Here is an 18,289-nt window from a genome sequence, read left to right on the forward strand (position 1 = left end):
TCTCTCTCTCTCTCTCTCTCTCTCTCTCTCTCTCTCTCTCTAATTTTTTTTCCATCGGGAACCACAAGCTAACTCTCTCCCACCACGTCTCTGTCCAATTGCATCATAACTCTCCCAGGTGGCCTTTAATCTACTCCCCAACTCCAGGCCCTTATCACTGTGAAATATGCTTTATAATCTACTTATTGGACATTGTTTATTATTCATTTTTCCCTGGCCACAGGCACCATATGCTCTGTGTTTGTCTTATTCAGATCTACATACCAGGCATCTAGAACACTGACGCCCAGTAAATATTTGTAGCATTTGCTGAATGAATGACGTTTCTTGATTCTGGAGAGTACAAACCAGAGAAGTGACACTCCTCAAATGAGTGTATGCTGCTTCATCAAACTTTGGTCCTATCCAGGTTTGCCTCTGTGGGGACCACCCTAGATTATATGATATTTTATGACTTGTAAAGCTGGGCGTGGTGGTGCACGCCTTGAATCCCAGCACTTGGGAGGCAGGGGCAGGCATATTTCTGAGTTCGAGGCCAGCCTGGTCTACAAAGTGAGTACCAGGACAGCCAGGGCTATACAGAGAAACCCTGTCCCGAAAAACCAAAAAAAAAAAAAAGAAAAGAAAGACTTGTATGATGCTGTATTCTATAATACCACATTCCTGATTTATTTATTTTTATTGTTATCTTAGTTCACGTGTATGAGTATTTGCCTGCATGGATATCTGTGTACCACATGCATTGCCGGTACCTTTGGCGGTCAGAAGAGAGAGTCTGACCTCCTGGAACTTGAGTTACAGATGGTTGTGAGCTTGCTGTGTGAGTGCTGGGAATTGAACTCAGTTCTTCTAGGAGGGCAGCCAGTGTTCCTAACTGCTGAGTCATTTCTACAGCTCCAACCACTTATGTCTTTAAAATCAATAACCAAGAGCTGTGTAACTACTTCTACACTGTCAACCAATAGCTAAACGTTGCTAGAAATTTTACTTCAGCAACATGCCTGCATGCAATTGGTCAGGAAACGGGTGAAACAGAATAAGGTAGCTGGTCCCATGACCTCCAAAATGCTCCGGTCACTAGGAGTCAAAAGCCCAACTATTGGAGGGCCTTTCTCTAAAATGGTTTGTCATTGCAACCCAGCTCCTCTCAGAATGCATGCTAAAGGAAGAAAAGGAGAGCTGTTGCTACACGAGTCTATTTTTACTTTACTGGGCTTTATCAAAATCTCCCCCTGAAGTGGCTGGCCCAGCAGGGCCAAGAGATCAAGAACATCTCAATAGCACACAGCAGCCACTCTTCCCCTGTTTAAAAAAAAAAAAAAACACACACACACACACACACACACACACTGGTCCCTGGAAGCCCTCCACTTCCCGCCTCCCAGGACAATGCTTTTAATTAGCTGCACCAGATTTCGAAGAGAACAAAAGCTCCCCACCCCTCACAGGAAAAGCTTCTACTGGAGATATCTCACTGGGGAAGCGCCAGGCAAACAACAGGGAGAGAACATACAGGCTGTTCTGAGCGCTGCAAAGAGACACAAACTGGAGTCTCTAGGGAGTCTCAGAGGTTAGGCCAGTGCATTTTTGTTCCCTGGGACCACATCTCCCCCACCCCAAACACCATCCCCCCCCCTCCCCGTCCTGTCCAGCCCTCCCCCCCGGGGGGGGGCCAACGTCTGAGGGCTTCACCTTCCTTCTCTCTCTCTCTCTCTCTCTCTCTCTCTCTCTCTCTCTCTCTCTCTCTCTCTCTCTGGAACTGTTGGGGTAGGGAACCTGGGGGTGGTAAAAGAAGTTTGAATAATCTTTAGAATCTAGCATCTGGGAAGCAGGGGAAGAAACTGGGAGTTTATTTCAGGTGACAGACATAGAGCAGGCTCCTGGGGGTTTTTTTTGTTTTGTTTTTTTTTTTCCCCCAGACTAATAATATTTCTGGAACGGAGAGGTTTGAATCATACGTCTCTTCATATTGCTGTGTGGGAAGTTTCAGTTATGAGCCCAACAATCAGAGAGACGGTGGTTCGTTTAAGTTTTGGTGGAGCACTGTGCAAAAGGGATCTGGAAGGATGATGGGGTGGGAAGGGCTGGGTACACACCAAAGAGGGAGCTATAAGGATGGGGGTAGGGATGGCTTCACTGGAGCCTGTTTGGGGGAATAAGAAGCCTTCTTTCCACCCTTTTGTTTCTCCCTTGAATGCCTTTTGAAAAACATGGGGAAAATATCTTGTGCCAGTGCCTCTTCCTGACTAAGCTCACTGTCAGGAAAGGAAAGTCCGTACTCTCCAGTGGTTTATTCTTGTGACCAGAGGCTCCAGGCCCTGCACACAACACAGACTCTTCCTTGCTCTGATGGAAAGAAAACTGGGCGTGGAGCCTCCCGTCCCAGGGGCCAGAGTGGAGGAACGGGTGTTATCTGAAGGCTTATTCGCCGTTTTAGGAAATGAGAATAGAGTATAGGCTACCGTGGGATAGACGTGGGGTGGAGTCCATTAAACATGCTGGCGGTGGGCTCTTTCTTATATCAGTCTTTAGGCAAACAAGCATAGAATTAGACTTTAATTAAATAAGGCTTAAGCGGCTGTGCTTCCCTGTGCGCCTGCTGGTCATTAAAGTTTACTGTTATCACCTGCTTCCCAGCAACCTGTAGCTCTGGACAGAAGGCTCAATTAGGGGTTTTACATTTGGACACGTGGGCCAACGGAAAGACCTGAGCATCAGCTACCCACCCGGAGACAAGGCCTCTCTGTACATTTTGCATATGTTCTGGGCAGGGACCCAAAAGATTCTGCGTTTTCTTTTCTGTCTTGCCTTCATAAAACAAGTGTGAATGCTGTCCAACCTAGAAGAAAACAGGCTTGGGATGTGGTGTCCCCCTGCCTCCCTCTGTCCCTGTCCTTCCTTAGAGATCACCTGCTGTGAGGAATGCTGGGACTTGAGGGCAGGCAAGTCCAGCAAGCATGACAGTCACATGCTAGGTTCTTCTTGCTTCCTTCCCAGTGAAGATGACCTTAAAATAGAGCTCTGTTTTGAAAGAGTTTCAGGGAAAACTGGTGAATATGGACAGAGGAAGGAAACTGGAAAGGTCCAGTTAAAGGGCAAGGCAGAGTCTTTCGACTTACTCGTTTGCTAGTGTTCCAAGGTAGCATTGATCCTGCATTAGGGATATGGGGACCTGACTCCCACCACTACTCCTGATCCTTTAGCTATTCCCAAGTGCCCTAAGGGTTATTACTGAATATCCCCACTAGAACAGGCTTCTTAAATGCTGGGCTCTGCCTCTTGGGCTCCCTCTCACCCACTTGAAGGCTCTTCTTTCAGTTCCTTAAATAGGCCTTGCTTCCTCTCTTCCCTGACCTTCAACCCTGCCGTTTCTCTCTCTGCTTCTAACTCCTGTATTGGATGATCCCACTGGAGGAGTCTACCTCCAGGAAGCCTTCTTTCTTTCTTCACCTGTACCCTGGGTTAGGTTTCTGTCCTATGGACATTCACAGGCCCTACCTTACCTACCACTCGGTACGCTGCTTCGGAACTGCTCATTCATTTCCCAGACTGGACTGTAAACAGCTGAGGGCAGTATGAAGGTCTCTGTCTTGTCTGCCTGCCGTTGTATTCTCAGTACTTGGCACCCAGTAGTGCTCTGAAAGCTTGTATTGAATCCATGGACACTGTGCCAATATGAAAATTGATGGTTGATGATATTTAAAGTACCTGCTAAGGCACCAGGAGAGGGCCCTGAGTTAGACACTGGGTCTCACTTTATTCCAAGGCCCCCTTTCTTCTTACCCTCCCCCCAATAATTTACAAACATCTTAGTCTGCAATGATCCTATCCAGCTCCCTTGGGCCTGGGCTCCTTGATGAACATAGACAAGCATCTGTCTATGTCTAACTTACTACTCTATTCTATTAACTTGAAAATTGCTACTCATTATAATTTTTTTAAAAAAGATATCTTCATAGTTTTGCCTTATCTTTGAACTTTTTGGAAGTAGGAAGGATGTCTTCAATTCTTTCAATATCTAATGATTGAGGATACACAATCTGTACGTCTTTAAGGACTCATTTTTCTCTGGGAATCGGATTTCTTATAGTGCCACTGTGAAATTCATGCAGGATATATTCAGTGCTGTGGCAAGGAGACAAGTTTCTGGAAGGAAACGGGTTCCAGGGTGGGCTGGCAAGCTACTGGCCAGAACAACGTGGGCGCCACAGCTTTGGCAGTTGGCAAGGAAGAAGCGCTGGGAAAAGGCTGCTCCAGGCTGCCCTCTAGGCTGCTCCAGGCTGCCCTCTAGTGACTGGAGGCTCAGCCAGGCCAGAAGTCCTTGAACTTGAGCAGGAAGCCGAATCATCCGGGGAGTTTGCCTAAACTATACATGCCATCCAATAGGGTGCCATACCAGTTGGAAGACCAACTCTTTTCTTCATCAGCACTTTCAGGGATCCGCTGCTCCTGTCCTTGATCGCACTGCAAAGGGCCTACGTACGCGATCTGAGAACATCCAAGCTCATTCTGATGTCGCTGGGCATGGACCATTCACTGCTCACTGACCGCGCATGTGTGTGTGTGTGTGTGTGTGTGTGTGTGTGTGTGTGTAGGGAGAGGGAGAAGGAAGGGAAAGATGGAGAGACAGAGAGAGACAGAGCAAGCATCCCTGGCATGGACACTAGACTATTTATTTTTCACCAGACTTGTAAAGGGGTGGGGGTCAGGAGCTGGGTCATTCAGCAAACATTTTGGGAAGGATTGCATCACCCTCTTTTGGTGTTTCTACCCAGTCTAGTGAATCAGTAATGATGGGTAGCCCCAGCCCCCCCTTCTTGTTTTATGCCTCATGATACATATCCTTATGACCAACACTGTGTCAGGCTGTGCAAATATATCATATCCCGAAGTCTCTAGAGGCACTGGGAGTAGGGCATTCTTTGTACCATCCAAGCAGAAGCGTGGGTATCCTGGACAATCGGCTCAAGCATAGGCAACAGCTAGGATTCAGTTTCGTGCATCTGTGCTTGGATTCTGTTAAGTAAACTCACTGACAAGGCAAACAAAGCAAAAGCTGCATCCAGCTCTCTGTTATGAAAAGGACCCATTCATACTCAGAAACCCAACAGAGGATGCTCATAGCAACAAAGCAATTGTCTCCCTGGATCTCAATACATTTCTCCCTCCGGACAGTTTTAACTGAAGGCTGTTGCCCTACTTAGGGGCTGTCAGCACATTAAAATGTTTGTGGAGTCCTGCAACTTGATCAAGTTCTCCTATGTGCAGCCTGGTACTTGCTTAAATCATTGATGCACTTTTTTCCTGTCCTGGTGGCCCCTCATGGGGTCAGTGCAATGGTGAGCCGTGTTTAGTGGATTTGGATATAACACTGAATCTGCATGCTGCACTGGGCCCTGGAAATAAGAAGGAGGGCTAGGTAAGACCTAGTGCCCAACATTCAGGGGTCAGAGCCCAGAGGGCACTTTATCTTTGATGCAATATAATATGTGCCCTACAGGAAATCCGAGCTCAGGGCTAGGATAGCACAAGACAATTATCCTCTCTGTTCTCAGGAACAAGTTGAACAGAGCAAAGCTATCACCGATGCCTCCGATATTCTAATAATTGATGACCATTAGTATTTTCATAAGGATTGCCTAACGTCACATCATCTGCTTTCGTATTTGCTAGGTCGGGTCTGTCTTCTTACATAGTCTCCCTCCCTTTCAGTACCTGGAAAACAAGCCATGGCTGGAAAGGTGCCATCTGATTTCAGCCTGCTAATCGGCTTTTCCGGAAAACTTTAAGCATAGACTCACAGAGCCCTTAATGAGAAAGCTCATTAAAAAAGCCATCTAAAATGGTGAGACAAATTACATGCACAACCCAGCCCACTCTTTTCCTCTTGGTTTCCTTCGCTCCCTCCCAGGCTGTGGCATTAAAAGGACAAGGTGAAGTAAGCCATCAGGTGGAAAAAAGACCCTGCCATTCCAGGCAAGCCATCTCTACCTTGATGCTTTGATGACATTTTTTTCTTGCACCACTGCAGAGTTAAAACGTTCCCCAGACAGCAGGAAGCCCATGCACATATAATGATGGCCTTGGTAAAAGCCTTTGATTGTGTGTATTTGGGTGGAACTTGAGCTTGTAATTGGCGAGTGCACAAATTGTCTGTGACAGAGCCTCTCTCTCTAGAAAGCTTGTTTATCCCAGGGAAATGGAAGTTTCCTTTCTTGGGGGGGGGGCGGAGTGTGGAGGAGGGGCATTTCCAGGAATGTTGCTTCACGATGGTAGTAGACAGTCTATCTCCATGGCTAGTCCTGTGAATTGCCCTATTAGATCGTTCCCTAGCACAGTCATCTGTGAGGAAATCTAAGGCGAACCGGGAGGTTCAGGAGCTAAAGCTGGGCTTCCTGCCTCCTGGCTCAAAAGGAAGTGATAGCAGTGCAGTCCACTGGGAGAAAGAGACAGGAGGTGGGTCTTTCTTTTCTTTCTTTTTTTTTTTCCCTTCCTTTTCCTCTCTTATCCTGGGGAGTGTGGAAGGAAGATTACACAAATACTAACCCTTCCACACCTGGTAAATGAGCAGTGTTTGTGGAAAAGGAAATCCTCCCAGACATCTTGCCTCTTGATTTACTAGGTGTTGAGAATAACGTTCTTGTAACCTTGCTGTGTTCCGTGCTGAGGCTGAGAGTCAGAGAAAACCAAACAAGCTGCACCCTCCAATTGCTTGACTCTGGAGAACTTGCCAAACACCTCTAAGTTTAGCGTCTGCCAGGTCCCAGGCACTGAGCCAGGCACTCAGAAGGCAGACCCTGAGAAGTCTGCATGTCTATCCTGAAGTTCTTCATGCTTCATTCAGGGTGAAGAGACCTTAGAATGTCATAAAACCAGATGCTAAGCTGGGCAGTGGTGGCGCACACCTTTGATCCCAGCACTTGGGAGGCAGAGGCAGGCAGATTTCTGAGTTCAAGGCCAGTCTAGTCTACGGAGTGAGTTCCAGGACAGCCAAAGCTACACAGAAAAACTCAGTCTCCAAACAAAACAAAACAAAACAAAAACCAGATTGTCTTAGTCAGGGTTTCTATTCCTGCACAAACATTATGACCAAGAAGCAGGTTGGGGAGAAAAGGGTTTATTCAGCTTACACTTCCACTTTGCTGTTCATCACCAATGAAGTCAGGAACTGATGCAGAGGCCATGGAGGGATGTTCTTTACTGGCTAGTTTTGTGTCAACTTGACACAGCTGGAGTTATCACAGAGAAAGGAGCTTCAGTTGGGGAAATGCCCCCATGAGATCCAGCTGTAAGGCATTTTCTCAATGAGTGATGGGGGGGGGGTCCCCTTATGGTGGTGTCATCTCTGGGCTGGTAGTCTTGGTTCTATAAGAGAGCAGGCTGAGCAAGCCAGGGGAAGCAAGCCAGTAAAGAACATCCCTCCATGGCTTCTGCATCAGCTCCTGCTCCCTGACCCGCTTGAGTTCCAGTCCTGCATCCTTTGGTGATGAACAGCAGTATGGAAATGTAAGCCGAATAAACCCTTTCCTCCCCAAACTGCTTCTTGGTCATGATGTTTATGCAGGAATAGAAACCCTGACTAAGGCCGGGCGTGGTAGCGCACGCCTTTAATCCCAGCACTCGGAAGGCAGAGGCAGGTGGATTTCTGAGTCTGAGGCCAGCCTGGTCTACAGAGTGAGTTCCAGGACAGCCAGGGCCACACAGAGAAACTCTGTCTCCAAAAACAAAAACAAAAACAAAAACAAAAACAAAAAAAAGGAAACCCTAAGACACAGACGCTAAGTGCTTTTTTAAAAAAACTCTAAATGGTGGTCATGTGAAAGCTGGGGCCAGGAATGGAGTGTGTCCTTAAGGCTGAGGAGAGTGAGAAGTCACAGGTGGTGAAACCAAGGTAGGAAGCAGGGCTCTGAATCAGAAGCTGCAATAGGAAAATAGAATTTCCTGAGGGGGGCTGGTGAGATGACTCAGTGGGTAAGAGCACCCGACTGCTCTTTGGAAGGTCCAGAGTTCAAATCCCAGCAACCACATGGTGGCTCACAACCATCCGTAACAAGATCTGACGCCCTCTTCTGGAGTGTCTGAAGACGGCTATAGTGTACTTACATATAATAAATAAATAAATCTGAGGGAAAGAGAGACAGACAGGTGTGCAGATGTGTTTGGAAGTATTGGGGTGGCAGAGGAGACTCAGAAAACGACGACAGGACCAGGAGGAGAACAAGCAGAGGGCTGGCTTCAGAAGCTGCAAGGAGCCAGCCGTGTTAGAGACTGACAAGAGTCTGTGAGACCTGGCAAACAGGTCACTGGGGACAGTGCGGAAACAGTCTCACTGCACTGGGGGTTGGTGCACAATGAGATGAGTGAACGGAAGGGAAAAGTTTAGTGGAGTCGGCTGTGAGGAGCTGGCTGTGATTCGCAGGGAGGGATAAGGAATGAAGTAAAAATTACTCCCCACTTCATGTATGACTTAATTACATATGAAGTCATGAGCCACGCGGAAGGAGGCCGTGGAGAGGGAGGAGTTAACTTTCAAGGGCACGGTGGGATTAATGGGGTTAATTCCTACCCCACAGAATCTGAGGATTAAGTGAGATTCCTGTGGTGAGGTCTTTCTTAAAGCTAATCATACCTGTGAAGTATGATTATCCTGCGGTTGAAATAGCAGCCCCTTTGCACCCTAGTGAGGCCTGCGAGCTCGCTTATCGCTCGGCAGCCTAGATAGGCAAATCGCGTCTGGATGGCCTTTTGTGTGTGTGTAATTTTCCATTTCCTCCAGTCACCACTTCAGGCACCGGAGCCCAGGACCGCTTTAGCCCTCCTTGACATTTTTTCCTGCCAAACAACACAACTCACCCGTCCCCCTGGGTCACAACAGGATGCTGGGGCTTGATAAGCAAGTAGCGATTAAGGGGGAGGACAGGAGGCTCCCCGTTGTTGTTAGGAAGTGGGATTAACATCTAGACCTCCAGGGAACTTGGCTTTCCCGGTTTATTAACTTTTTTTTTTTTTTTTTTAAATCAGGGAATTGGAGAGCCTCCGGAGGCCACGAAGTGGGCAGTCCTCTCCCAGACGTGTGAGCCACCCTCTCTTCTCTCTTTAGGAACTGTAAATCCCACCAGGGCAGAGTTTTGTCTGTTTTGCTCGCTGTTGCATTCCCAGGATCTAGCGTCTGTCTGGCACATGTGGTGTTTAATAAAGACGTGTTAAGCGAATCGATTCATCCATAAAATATTTATGTTCCCATTGACTTGAAAGAAAAGGTGGGTGTACCACAGGCCATGAAGATTTTTGTAGATAAACGGTGATAAAGAGCAATCAGCATGATTTTAGGAGGGATATTCCGTGTACATACATGCTATCTGTGATCCCAGTCACTTTATAAATGGGGAAACTAGGGGCTGGTGAGATGGCTTAGTGGGTAAGAGCACCCGACTGCTCTCCCGAAGGTCTGGAGTTCAAATCCCAGCAACCACATGGTGGCTCATAACCATCCGCAACAAGATCTGACACCCTCTTCTGGAGTGTCTGAAGACAGCTACAGTGTACTTGCATATAATAAATAAATCTTTAAAAAAAAATAATAAATGGGGAAACTGAGATCAGGAATAAGTCATTTGGTTGAGAACGAAGGGCCGGAAAGTGAGGGAACTGGAGCTCTCTTAGTTGCTTGACTCTAAAGCTTCCAACCTTTCCGTCTCAACCCCATGTTTCACTGTTCCTTGGCTCAAACCAGAAGTGGACCACCTGGAACATGACATATTCTCCTGTGCGCCATCCTTTACTTAGGACAACGCTGGCTGTGCCCTCTGGCTGGCTAAGACTGTTTTTTTTTTTTTTTTTTTTAAATCTATGAGGCTTTTCTTTCTTCTTTTTTTTTTTTTTTTAAAGGATTTTAAAAAAAAAAAAGATTTATTTATTATATGTAAGTACACTGTAGCTGTCTTCAGATGCACCAGAAGAGGGCGTCAGATCCCATTATGGATGGTGGTGAGCCACCATGTGGTTGCTGGGAATTGAACTCATGACCTCTGGAAGAACAGTCAGTGCTCTTAACCCATGTGCCATCTCTCCAGCCCCCAAGGCTTTTCTAAAATAATAGTCAATGGCAGGGGTGGGCTAGCCTTCCTTTGTGGGTCCCCCACTGTACCCCTCTGTCATAGAACAGAGTATACTGTTGGGCTTTGTTAGATGGTGAGACATCGCTTTCTTTTTTCTCTTTCTTTCTTCCTTCCTTTCTTCCTTTCTTCCTTTCTTTCTTTCTTTCTTTCTTTCTTTCTTTCTTTCTTTCTTTCTTTCATTCTTCCTTTTTTTGAGACAGGATTTCTCTCTATAGCCCTGGCTGTCCTGGAACTCAATCTGTAGACCAGGTTAGCCTTGAACTCACACCACCACTGCCCAGCTAGATTTTTTTTTTTTTTAAGATTTATTTAATTATTATATGTAAGTACACTGTAGCTGTCCTCAGACACTCCAGAAGAGGGAGTCAGATCTTGTTACAGATGGTTGTGAGCCACCATATGATTGCTGGGATTTGAACTCAGGACCTTCATAAGAGCAGTCAGTGCTCTTAACCGTTGAGCCATCTCACCAGCCCCATAGATGGTGAGATTCTTGAGGGCAGAGTTTGTGTCTTCTTAGTGACAACTACTTGTTGAACATCCCTGTATATTTGATTTACAGGAGTTAAACCTCACAGCCTCCATCTAAGGAACCATACTTAAACCTGCTTTACCCATGAGGAAGTGGACGTTTCGAGAATTTAAACAATTTCCCCAAGATTACAATGAGGAAGTAGCTAAACTGGGAACCAAATGCAGGTGTGAGAAATTCCAAAGCCCAAATTCCTTCCCCTGCACTGCGCTATTCTTAGAGTTATCCGTGTTGCTCACGGCTTGGTAGTGGCGATAAAGCCATGGATGCCAACCTGAACTCAGAGACTAGAGGACTAATGGAGATTTGTATAAAGGTTTTTCTTTTTGGTGGGCAGGGTGTTGGAAGGGGAGAATTTTTCATATATTTAGGATGTTTGGGAACTTGTTCAGCAGTTCTGTAATGATGGCTTAAGATGGAAATTAATGATGGCTTAAGGTGCAAATCATCAAATACCAGCGGTTAGGTTTGGTGAAATGACAGTGGCCATATCCTGGGTCATCCCTGCTTCTAAGTGGTTCCATCTAGATGCCAAGAATTTAGTCCAAATGCCTGCTGGTACCCTCTTAAGTAACAACTTGTAACCTGGCAACCCAGCCAGAACATTGTTTCCTTCATCACATTGTGCATCCCTGTATGTGTGTGAACACTGCTCTACATAATCCCAGTTTTACCTCTTATACAGCATACTTTTGGACGAGCGCATTCTCAAGCTCATGGCTATAGGAACAGGGGAGAAGCTCCTAATTATATGCTAGCATTTATTTTTCCCCTGCTCTTCCTTCTCCTTTAACTGCAGGCATCTCTGGAGGCTGCTTTCACTATATTCTTTTCTTTGGGGGAATTATTCTCTTTTCTGGGCCCACGAGACTGTAAAATTCCTATAAAACCAAGCTTAAAACTCTGAGGAAAGCATGGGTTTACAATGCATTGTATAATACCTTCTTTGTCTACTCCAGAGGGCATTTGGGGGAAGCACGGTGGGTGGCTGGAGACTGTTAGAGGGTCTCTGGCAGCAGGCAATTAGGACGATGCTAAACTGCTTGGTTTCCTAGATGTGTGGCCTTGGGCAAGTTCCTTAACCCTCTTCAGCCAATATTCCGGATCCATAAAAGAGTGGGAAAAAAATAGTATGCTGGTATCCTGATATATAGGACCATTGTGAGGGCTAACGACACCATGCAAAAGCACTTGCAAACTGCTCTGTTTGGAGAAACCACCAAGAGCTCATTCTAATGCTAATCACCATTGCTCTCACTATTAATGATGAGGCTGTTTGGGTGACAGTGCTTTGAAACTTATGAAGCATTATGAGATGATGCAGATGATGACGTATACATGGAGAAATGAGATTCATTTAGTATGACAGAAAGAGTAGCAGACAGGAAAATGAAGCAATGTGACCTTGGGCTAGACCCCACCTACTCTGTTTCTTTCTTTCTTTTTTTTTTTTTTCAAAGTTTGTTCTTTAGTTCTTTTTTTTAATTAGATATTTTCTTTATTTACATTTCAAATGCTATCCCGAAAGTTCCCTATACCCTTCCCCCGCCCCTGCTCTTCTACCCACCCACTCCCACTTCTTGGCCCTGGCCTTCCCCTGTACTGGGGCATATATAGTTTGCAAGACCAAGGGGCCTCTCTTCCCAATGATGGCTGAATAGGCCATCTTCTGCTACACCTACTCTGTTTCTTACAAAGGGGGGGGGGCAGTTTGATGAGATTATCTTTTTGTTATTTTATTTTGAGACACTGGCTATATATTCTGGCTGTCGAGGTTAGCCTTGAACTCATAGATGTCCTTCCGCCTGTGCCTCCCATAATGATAAGATTACCCAGAATTTCATCTCAGATCAGAAATCCTGATTCTATGGGTGCTGGAGAAATAACTTGCAGAGAAAATCTTAGATTACTCCTGGGATGGGGAAATGGTTACTGGCCACTACACAGATCAATGGCTAAAGCACTTCTCCGGAGCTGATAAAAGCTAAGTCCTCTGTAGTGATCGGTAGTAATGTTCAGGGGAGAGTACTGAGAAGGCAAACCCTTCCTACACATCTCGGGATTTTGGAAGATATCACAAGATGACAACTGATAACTACAGTAGCAATGCTGATCTACATGAAGACCAAATTATGCCAGTAGCCATGAACTCAGGTAAGAAAGCATGTGCAAGCTGGAGAGATGGCTCAGTGGTTAGGAGTACTGACTGCACTTCCAGAGGTCCTGAGTTCAATTTCCAGCAACTACATGGTGGTTCACACACAACCATCTGTAATGGGATCTGATGCCCTCTTCTGGTGTGTCTGAAGACAGCAACAGTGTACTCATACACATAAAATAAATAAATTATATATATATATATATATATATATATATATATATATTACATCCCTTAGAAAGAAAGAAAGAAAGAAAGAAAGAAAGAAAGAAAGAAAGAAAGAAAGAAAGAAAGAAAGAATGTGCGAGAGCCCTTAAAACTGGGACTCTAGTTCTAGGGCACCTGACTCCCTCTTCTGGCCTCCATTCCTACATGTGATACACATAAACTCACATAAACTTATGAATGAACACACACACACACACACACACACACACTAAACAGGTTAGATGATAGATGATAGATAGACACTAAACAAACAACCATTGGGATTTTTGGCTTCAGTTGTGTGGAGCCAGCAGCTTTCCTATGCAGCTGGTAGAGCTCCTTCCTTCCCACCCTCTTGGCCTTAACTGAGCACTTGCTATGTGCTGGACATGGAAGTAAACTTGGAGGCGGCAGCGGCAGCAGCAGCAGCAGCAGCAGCAGCAGCAGCAGCAGCAGCAGCAGCAGTAGCAGCAGCAGCAGCCGCCTTTCCTTTCAAGCCCTGTTATTGGATGGTGCATTTTTACTGTTGGAGGATTCTTGTACCTTCCCGGCGTCGTCCTAAGTTGAGGGTATACTGTTTTCTCCTAGCCTGTGAAAACAGAGGTTTGCGTCTCAGGCTTTGGCTTGCTTCTTCACCCCCAGCCCTCCAGCAGCTTCTGGTTGTTAAATATTATCTCTCCAAGTGATTTGCACCAGAAGGAAGACTCATCCGTTACTCTTTCACTTCCCTAATGAGCCTCAAGCTGGTTCAAGCTGGTTTAGAGGGCAGTGATCGATCTCCTGCCTCCTTTAGAGAGGACTGAGTGTTCAGATTTAGCTGCTCCATGTTAATCTCCTACAGGACTCGACTTTTATTCTTCTTGTTTCTTCTTGCCACCTCACTCCCAAATAAAACTAAATAACCAGGGACAACTAGAAACAATAGCTGGATGTAGACAGTAAGGTGTGACAATGTCTCGATGGACAGGCTAGATGTTTCTCTTGCTACTATGGAAACTACTATTAAACAGCCTGTCACCCTTTTAACTGCTCTCTGTAAACGTCAAAACTTATTTTTACACATAAATGCTCAATCACTTCAATTACCTAAAATATTTTCAACACCTTTCAAGACTCTTTTTTTTTTTTTTTAAGATTTACTTATTTTATGTATGTGAGTACACTATAGCTAGCTGTCTTCACATACACCAGAAGAGGACATCAGATCCCATTACAGAAGGTTGTGAGCCACCATGTGGGTGCTGGGAATTGAACTCAGGTCCTCTGGAAGAGCCATCTCTCCAGCCTTGAGGACTCTTAAATAAATTTCTACTCTTTTTTTTTTTTTTAGATTTTTCATAATGCCATGTTGAAAAATTTCCTTACACTCCTTGATCTTCATATTCTCTGAGAATGGCAGAATATTGTGAAAACAATGACAGAACCTTTTTCTGGGGCTGGAGAGGCACCGTGGTGAGTAAAAGTCCCCGTTGTACAAGCAGGAGGACCTGGTTTTAATCCCAGCAGCCTCCTCCAAAGCTAGAAGGGGTCCTGTGCATCACTCCATCCCCAAAACTGTGAGTGTTTTGGGGGAGGGTGTTGAAGACAGGAGAATCCCTGGGGCTTGCTAACTGCCAGCCTAGCTCCGGGCCTATGAGAGGCCCTGTCTAGAAGGGAAAAGGCAGAGAATGAGAGAGTGACCTACCTAACACCCTCCTCTGGCCTCTGTGTGAGCCTAGACATGTTCACCCTTGTACATACATGAACTTATACCACACATACACTCCCCCCCCCCCAATATACTTGCACATGAAAACCTTTCCGTAAAAGCACTTAGTTACAAATAGGAGACTTAATACCTAGAGTTATCTCCAATTATCTGGAAAATTAATATTAGATAACTGAGTTCTTGTTCAATAATTTATTAGAAACATATCTCTTAGATAATGAAAAATGTCATGCATTATGCAGATTCTACAAATTAAACAAGATTAAGAAATGGTTGCTAGGCCTGGGTGTGGTGGTGTATACCTTTAATCCCAGCACTCTGAAGGTATCAGTTGGATCTCTTGTGCGTTTGAGGCCAGCCTGGTCTACACAGCAATAACAATTAATACTCAGAACAAACAATCTTCATTACGTGCTTCATAAATTAGAGATTTATTGCTGTTGGCTTTCCTGGCAACCAGGAAACCCCTCCCCAGTCCCCGTTGCTATGGATCAAACTCAGGGCCTCCCAGGCTAGGTGCTCTACTCTGGAGTTACACTACAGGCCTAAGGATGACCATCTGGTGGTGACGTGGATTTCTCCACTAGTCCTATCTTTCCTTTTTTTCCCCCACATTACTGAGGATCAAACCTAGGGCCTCTAGTTTGCTAGGTGAGCACTGTAGTACTAAGCTACTTTTCCGGGTCCCAAGTTCATCTTACGTGCTTGGTTTATATGCAGTTTACAGAGTGCTTTCCTGCCTGTCTCATTGGAGCCATGGGCTTTTAAAAAAATCACCTCCCATTGTAGACATCACTTCCCTTTGGTTGTGTGTTTGTGGAGCTGAAAATTCCCAGCGGGCACTATTATGATGACAGTGCCTACTGCACACCTGAGGAGGTTATTTGTTCTTGGGTTCCGCAGCCCTCAAAGCCTTTAGGTCATAAACTCAGAAATGCATCCTTCCTTTTCGCTTTACAGTTTCCTTCATTCAATGCTGTTCGTTCCTGCTCAGTGCCTTCTCTTTATGGAAGAGTTAGTTGAGGGCAAGAACCATTAGGGAGGTGGTCAAAGAGGTGGTAGAACTGGCATTTGAGGCCAGCCTGGTCTACACAGCAATAACAATTAATACTCAGAACAAACAATCTTCATTACATACTTCATAAATTAGAAGTATGGCCTATACCCTGTGACCAGATGTCTTCTGAAGATGTTATGCTGTCGTTTAATCTATTTATCCAATGATACAGTCTTCCATTCTTCCCAGCATAGCACGTGCCTCACACACATTGCTGGTGTATAGTCACTTGCTATTTTAAATAGTCAGATATATCTATATCTAATGCTAACATGTGTGTGTGTGTGTGTGTGTGTACATGGTTCATGTGTAATAAGGTCAGCATTTGGAGGTTAAAGGACAATTTTTGGGAGTAGGGCCTCTCTTTCTACCATGTGATGTCTGGGGGTTGAATTTAGCTTGTCGACCTTGGTAGCAAGCACCCTTACCCGCTCAGTAATCTTGCCAACGCCAAAGCAATTTTATATACCATTTCATATAGACAATAGTATTATTTTTGGTTCTTCTAGGGTTTACCAGTGCCTCCTAAGGCTTACGTCGTCACCGAATCACATTTACTAAGTGTTTATCATTAAGTTTTGGCCTGACTTTATTTATTTATTTTTTCACTAACTAATATTTTAAAACAGGGTTTCTCTATGTAGCCTTGGCTAGCCAGGAACTGGCTATGTAGACCAAGTTGGCCTCAAATTTACAAAGATTTACCTATCTTTGCCTTCTTAGTGATGGGATTAAAGGCATGTGTCATCATGTTAATTTATTTTTATTTTTATCTGAGATAGGGTCTCACTATGTAGCGCTGGCTGATTCGATTGTTCAGTTTTCTTGCCTGTCTCCTGGGTCCTGGGATTACAGGCGTGTGCCCAGCTGGCTTGTCTTTAATTGGACATTCAGGATTTGTTCAGGATCAGTTAACACCAGACTATTAGTAACAGTTTAGGTTTTTATCATAATTAATCCTGTGTGAGAAAATTAGTAGCAAGAACTCTAGCAATTCAAATGTAGACATCAAAGGATTCACCTATGCATTTAGGACTTCTTTCTTAGAAAGAACCCCAGAACTACTACTGAAATGTCGCCAAACACAGATTTTAACAGTCTTCCAGGCACACTCTGTAGTCCCAGCGCTCAGGAAACAAGAGGCAGGAAGATGACATGTTCTAGGCCAGCCTGGTCAACACAGTGAGCTCCAGGTCACTAAGAGCTACCCGGTCTCAAAGACTCTTAATTTGGGGTGATCGAATCATTTTCCTCATGCTTCCTTTTTGCTTTCCAGAACCGAGGAAGAGATCAAGGGCTGCACACCCCGTGTGGTCTAGCCCTAGAAGCGGGGTGGGGCTGACAGTCCCCTGCACGTACGGACAGAGCTGGCGCGTCCTGGGACGCCTTTCCGCTCCCCCCAGGGCTCTTCCTGCCACGCTGGCCACGCCCCTCGCGGCTTCTGTTGGCCATGGCGGCAAGGCTGTGTACGCGTTGCCTCCCTCCGGCGTGGCGCTGCAGGTGCAAGTCCGACTCTACCCCCGAGTTCCCCCTAACAGGCCCCGGGGTACGGCCGAGAAAACCAGCTCTCTTTTCTTTGTTGCAGGCAAGCCTGGCAGGGCCAAGGCCGGCACTACCGAGCTGCACTCTGCACCGAGTTGAAGCAGCCCCTGACCATTCAAGAGGTGGCTCCCCGCCCTCTCGGGCCACAGGAGGTAGGGTGACAAGCTTAACCCCGGGATGCCTCCTTGTATAGTTCAGAACCTCTGATTTTCTCGGCCCAGCACTCTTGGGCTTCCTGCTTCAGTCAAGATCCTAGTTCCCATGCCTAGGGGGCGAGCCAGAGGCTGGAGCACACCCACTTTAGGTTGGAAGGTCAAGCCCTTTCAAGGTTCACGGAAAGGTCAGAAGTGTCATGGAAGCCCTCGCTCAAATCTCAAGCATAGGCCTCTTTGGAGAGCTCCAGAGCCGTTGCCTTAGAAACTGTGTCTGATTTACACACGACTTTACATAACAATACAGACAAAAGGACCCTTATCCTTTGCTTAGCCCCTCTTCAGGGTCAGTATCAAATTATGTACGGGTCCCCCAAACCATTGCCCCATCCCAGTCTATCTCATGAGAATACAAGCCTGGGCCCCTGTTATGTCCTGCTGTAATTTGGGATGAGATCCTTTTCCTGTTGTCGGGGCTCCTGCCAGGAAATGTGGAAGTCACCTTGGCCTTGCCTGTTGACCACTCTGGTGACAGCGTGTGACACAGATGTAGTACAGAATGAGAATTTGAAGCAGGGTGGAGTACGCAAGAGTATCTTCATGTTAGGGGTCTCTCATGAGAGGCGGAGATGCAGCTACAGCCCCAAGGTCACCCAAATGGGGCCCGTGGTTAAAACAGATTATTGGAAGAGCGTGATCACAGCCATTCAGCTTCTCTCATCTCGAGTCATTCATTTCTGGGAAATTGGTGCTGTTTCGGAGACACCATGTCATCCGGGTTGGAGCTGAACTTAGTATTTTTTTTTTTTTTTTTT

At 45.8% G+C, this 18,289-nt stretch overlaps 1 protein-coding gene across 1 annotated transcript in view; it reads left to right on the forward strand.

The window, feature by feature from the left end:
- Positions 1 to 17,208: 17,208 nt before the first annotated feature.
- The window catches only part of LOC110322467 (quinone oxidoreductase-like protein 2), a 29,606-nt gene continuing 28,525 nt past the window's right edge, over positions 17,209 to 18,289 (forward strand). Inside the window, exons 1-2 of the mRNA XM_021199146.2 lie at positions 17,209 to 17,280; positions 17,366 to 17,474. Coding sequence (XP_021054805.1) covers positions 17,231 to 17,280; positions 17,366 to 17,474 — 159 coding nt within the window. The 5' untranslated portion in view covers positions 17,209 to 17,230. The remainder of the gene's footprint in view (positions 17,281 to 17,365; positions 17,475 to 18,289) is intronic.

Source organism: Mus pahari, chromosome 5, assembly GCF_900095145.1.
Source record: "Mus pahari chromosome 5, PAHARI_EIJ_v1.1, whole genome shotgun sequence".
Taxonomy (NCBI): domain Eukaryota; kingdom Metazoa; phylum Chordata; class Mammalia; order Rodentia; family Muridae; genus Mus; species Mus pahari.